This window comes from Anser cygnoides, chromosome 28 (genome assembly GCF_040182565.1).
Source record: "Anser cygnoides isolate HZ-2024a breed goose chromosome 28, Taihu_goose_T2T_genome, whole genome shotgun sequence".
Classification (NCBI taxonomy): domain Eukaryota; kingdom Metazoa; phylum Chordata; class Aves; order Anseriformes; family Anatidae; genus Anser; species Anser cygnoides.
The window spans coordinates 2,049,074-2,054,032 of record NC_089900.1 but is presented as its reverse complement, the minus strand read 5'-3'; the positions used below and the strand labels follow the sequence as shown (position 1 = coordinate 2,054,032).

General features: G+C 51.6%; 1 protein-coding gene across 1 annotated transcript; it reads right to left on the bottom strand.

Annotated features, from left to right (window-relative positions):
* Window positions 1-595: 595 nt before the first annotated feature.
* On the bottom strand, window positions 596-3,326 carry LOC125181491 (olfactory receptor 14A16-like). The gene is made up of 2 exons (XM_048056244.2): window positions 3,281-3,326; window positions 596-1,609 (listed from the first exon to the last, which is right to left on the bottom strand). The coding sequence occupies exons 1-2, from the start codon at window positions 3,324-3,326 to the stop codon at window positions 654-656; spliced, it is 1,002 nt and encodes a 333-aa protein (XP_047912201.2). The 3' UTR covers window positions 596-653.
* Between the last annotated feature and the right edge of the window lie 1,633 nt (window positions 3,327-4,959).

Sequence of the window (4,959 nt, the reverse complement as noted above, 5' to 3'; positions counted from 1 at the left end):
CTTTTGTTATTTGGAGCTAGCAGGGAGGCCAGCTGTGACCCAGGGCTGCACAGTGCCTGCTGCTGCCTGCAGGGACAGGGATGTCACTGTAGGGACAACAGGACTGTCACCAAGGTACATGAGATCTCACGGATTATCCAAATACAAGAAGCACAATGAGGAAGCCAAAATAGAGCAGCAGTGAAAAGACCAGGTCCTGCTGCTGGCCATGGCCATGGCTCCAGGGAAGCAGCAGCCCCAACCTGAAGGCAGCAGAGAGGCAGAGCCCAGGGGGCAGTGAGGGGCAGCCCCGAGGGCCAGCAGGACTGCTCCTCCATGTGGCAGCTGGACTCTTGGCTCCGAGCCCCTCCTGCATGCTGGGGCAGCTCTCCAAGCTGCAGAGGAGGTGGGAAGAGTGGGATACTGAGACCAATCAGGTTCTGACAGCTTCTCAATTGTCATTATCTACAAGGCAAGCATGGTTCTACAGGTACATGAGACATTTATGTGAAAAAAAAAAAAAGAATAATTAAGAGATATGAAAATAAAAATGCCATTATTAAATGAAAATCTAAAGATGCAGTATAATATATTATAAAAGAATTATAACAAAAGACTATCCTAACAATTTTATAGAAAAACAGTGAGTTCTGATTGGATTGTGGGCTTCAATATTACTGATGAAGAAGCATGTATCCAAAGAGTACCCTCACTGCGTCCTTGAGCTCCTGGTTCCTCATGCTGTAGATGAGGGGGTTCAGAGCTGCAGGAAAGACTGAGTACACAACTGCCACCACCAGATCCAGGGACGGGGAGGAGATGGAGGGGGGCTTCAGGTAGGAAAACATGCCAGTGCTGAGAAACAGGGAGACCACAAACAGGTGAGGGAGGCACGTGGAAAAGGTTTTGTGCCGGCCTTGCTCAGAGGGGATCCTTAGCACTGCCCTGAAGATCTGCACATAGGAGAAAACGATGAAAACAAAACAAAGAAAGACTAAAGAAACACTAACTACAATAAGCCCAACCTCCCTGAGGAATGACTTTGAGCAGGAGAGCTTGAGAATGTGGGGGATTTCACAGAAGAACTGGTCCACGGCATTGCCTTGGCAGAGGGGCAGGGAAAATGTATTGGCAGTGTGCAGGACAGTATACAGAAAGCCACAGCTCCAGGCAGCTGCTGCCATCTGGGCACAAGCTCTGCTGCCCAGGAGGCTCCTATAGTGCAGGGGCTTGCAGATGGCAACGTAGCGGTCATAGGCCATTATAGTGAGAAGGAAATACTCTGCTGATATGAAGAAGAGAAAGAAAAAGACCTGTGCAGCACACCCTTGATAGGAGATGGCCCTGGTGTCCCAGAGGGAATTGGCCATGGCTTTGGGGAGAGTGGTGGAGATGCAGCCCAGGTCGAGGAGGGCGAGGTTGAGGAGGAAGAAGTACATGGGGGTGTGGAGGCGGTGGTCGCAGGCTACGGCGGTGAGGATGAGGCCGTTGCCCAGGAGGGCAGCCAGGTAGATGGCCAGGAAGAGCGCGAAGTGCAGGAGCTGCAGCTCCCGCGTGTCTGCGAATGCCAGGAGGACGAACTCGGTGATGGAGCTGCTGTTGGGCCTTTGATGAGTTTGGACACAGTTGTCTGTTGAAGAGGAGAAGGCAGAATGAACAGATTCCTAAGAAGAAAACCTATTGCAAGACTTAGAGCACCCCCAGCCTGAGCCTCTCTCTTTGCAAAGAACCTTTCTGCAGCTCTCTTGAGCTGTGGCTGGTGCTGGCTGAGAGTGGCACTGGGAGCTGGGGCTGCTGTGGGCTCCAGAGGAGTCCCTCCTGCTTTGCAGCAGGAGGAAAGCAGGAACATGGGGGAAACTCAAGTTCAGTCTATGAGTTTTGCAGTGTTGTTGCAAAAACAGATCTGAATACAGAGCAGAGCAGAGCTGCGGGGATTTTGTTTGCTTTCTTTTTGTTTGCTTTTCTTATCCCAGTTGCCCCATAATGCTTAAGAGAGGCGTTGGATTGTTGAACTACCTGACATTTCCTGTGCGCTCCTCGTGAAATCCTGTGGGTGCTAGGAGGCAAAGGGACTGTGCCTTGCTGAAGACTGAGCAGAGCAGATATTCCCACCAGACCTGTTCTCAGCTGCCCTGTGTCACCCCTCTGTGAGCTGCAGGACCATCCCACTGAGGTGTTTCCCTGAGAAGAAACTGGAGACAGCTGAGAACAGAGAAGCCCCAGTCCAAGTGCAACTGGACAGCATCCTCACCTTGTTTCTGTAAGGCTGATCAGGATCTCAGCTCTTCCCTCCTAACCAGGGGTGCAGAGGCCTCCCTCCAGGTGCCCACAGACAGCCATCCAGCAGCACGGACATGGCCTTTGCATGGAGGTGTCTTCTTCTTGGGGAACCTGGATAACACAAGGATGCCATGAGAGAGCGGCTCTAGCTGGAGAACAGCCCGCAGCCCAGGAGTATGCCCCATGCACAGAGCCCCATGCACCCCACAAGCTGGGGTGTCCCAGAATTGCAGCTGCAACCCCTGCAATGTCTGGAGGATGCCTGGCGACTCCGCTCTTGGCTGACCAAGGGCAGCTAGGTTAGGGCGCTCAATGTGGCTTCTGCCAGTCTTCCTCACCACGCAGTGCAATCCAGCAGGACTCTCAAAGCCCACTGCATTGCCCACTGCCCTCCCAGAAACAAGACCCAGGAGGAGACCCTTCCAGGACGTGCAGCTGCATGGCCCTGCAGCCAGACACTTACCTTGTCAAGGGCTGTGCAGATTTCTCCTGCAGTCAGCTCTCAGCATCCTCCCACTCCCAACTGCCTCCAAGCCCTCTCTCCTTCTCTCCTCTCTGTGTCTCTGCTGTGGTCAGAGCCCCCAGCCCTGCTGTGCTGTGCAGAGGAGCTGCTCCTGGGCAGAGCTGTCTCTCTGCACCAGGGCCCCCTTGCCAGGAGCTCTCTCTGTCCCAGGAGCCCGGCCCAGCTCAGCAGCAGGGGCCCAGCCCAAGGCATTGGAATCACCCCTCTGGGGGCTTTGGTGATGAGCCCACGAACCTCAGGCACTGAGAGACAATTGAAGAAATCTCTCAAGAAGTCCAGGTCAGATGCAAGTTTCCTGCAGTGTCCCCCTGAGGGCCAGCACTGACACAGCCTCCCTTGGAGCTCGTTAGAGCAGAGCATTGGAGGCAGTGAGGACAAGGAGACAAAGGCAATGTGAAGGTGACACTGATGTGTAGACAACCTGGATGTGTTTCACCAAAGAAAAGGACTACGCCTTGTCCCCTGGCACCCTGGAAGGGAAATCTGTTTCTGTCACACCTTGCTCAGGGCTCTTCCTGGGGCAGTAGGAGATGGGGATGTGCATGGCCAAGTGCAGGAGAATGGTATGACCCCTGCCTGGTTCATAGGTGGGCGAGGTGTCAATTAGACTCTGGTGCTTTAGCAATTGGCTGTCTCCTCATAGGCTTTAGTGGCAGAGAGAACAGCCATAGCCATGGACACAAATATCTCATAAGACAGCTGTCTATGAAGCCGGCCTGGTTCCTGGTGAGCAGGCACCTCTGCTCTATGGCATCGCTCGTGGTGCCCAGGCCCGCCTCCTCCTGGGCACGGCTCACTCAGCATGGTCCCAGTCTGCCCTGATGTGTGGGGTTACTCTTGTCTGGTACAGGACTAGGCTCTTCTCCTTGTAAATGTCAAGAAGTTTCTGCAGGAGAAATCCTGGGATTTCTCAAGGTTCTCCCTGACTGACGCTCCATTCTGTCAGCTGTTAATATCTGCAGGCAGATGGCTCACCCTGACTGTGCTGTCTATTATAAGATAACTGCATCAACAATTGCAGGAGTATTTGGACAATACAGGATTTAGTGGAATAAAACTGCAGCACAGTATCACAGAATGATAGGGGATGGAATTCCACCGGATTCTACCTTTTCTCTGCTTCCTTCTCATGCATGCTGTCATTTTGTTTGGAACCGTATCCTAAATGTTGTGAGGCTGTGGAGGGACAAAATTAGAAGGTCGAAAGACCAACTGGAGCCCAATTTATTTACTAAAGATATATAAAAAATAATATATATTTTTAAATTCATAAAATTAAAAAAAAAAAAAAAGAGGATATATGAGAATCTTCATCCTCTATTGGTTGTGGGGGGAAACATAGGTAAAAGTGATGATGAAAATGCTGAGGTTTTTATTGCTTCCTTTGCCTCAGTCTCCAGCAGCAAGAACAGTTGTTCCCCTGGTACTCAGACTCCTGAACTGGTAGATAGGGACAGTGAGTGGAATGAAGCTCTCATACTCCGTGAGGAAATATTTAGAGACATGCTACTCCACGAAGATATATGCAAGTCTACAGGGGCCAGATGGGATCCACCCAAGGGTACTGAGGGAGCTGGCCGAAGCACTCACCAAGCGGCTTTCCATCACTGATCAGCAGTCCTGCATATAAGGGGAGGTCCCAGTCAACTGGTGACTAGCAGAGGTGACGGCCATCTACAAGAAGGGCCAGAAGGAGGATCTGTGAACTGCAGGCCTGTCAGTCTGACCTTGGTGCCAGGGAAGCTCATGAAGGGGAAGCAGATTATCTTGAGTACCATCACACAACATTTACAGGACAACCAGGAGATCAGGCCCAGTCAGCATGAGGGAAAGTAGTCACCATGAATAGATGAGGTAAAGTCTGTGGATATGGCCTACCTAGACTTCAGTAAGTCTTTTGAGACCATTTCGCACAGCATTCTCCAGGAGAAACTGGTTACTCGAGGCCTAGATGGATGTATGCTTCATTGGGTTAAAAACTGGCGGGGTGGCCAGGTCCAAAGAGTCATGGTAAGTGGAGCTAAATGCAGTTGGAGGCTGGTCACTACTGGTGTCCCCCCGGGCCCAGTACTGGGGCCACTTCTCTTCAATATCTTCATCAATGATCTGGATGAGGGGAACAAGTGCACCCTCAGTAAGTTTGCAGATGACACCAAATTCAGAGCGAGTGTTGATCT

What these genes read in the sequence shown, in the direction of transcription:
- LOC125181491 (XM_048056244.2), bottom strand. Translation starts at nt 3,326, where the DNA reads ATGCACATCCCCATCTCCTACTGCCCCAGGAAGAGCCCTGAGCAAG. An exon ending in CAGGAAGAGCCCTGAGCAAG is followed by an intron (nt 1,610 to 3,280) that starts GTGTGACAGAAA and finishes CCTCTTCAACAG; the next exon opens with ACAACTGTGTCCAAACTCAT.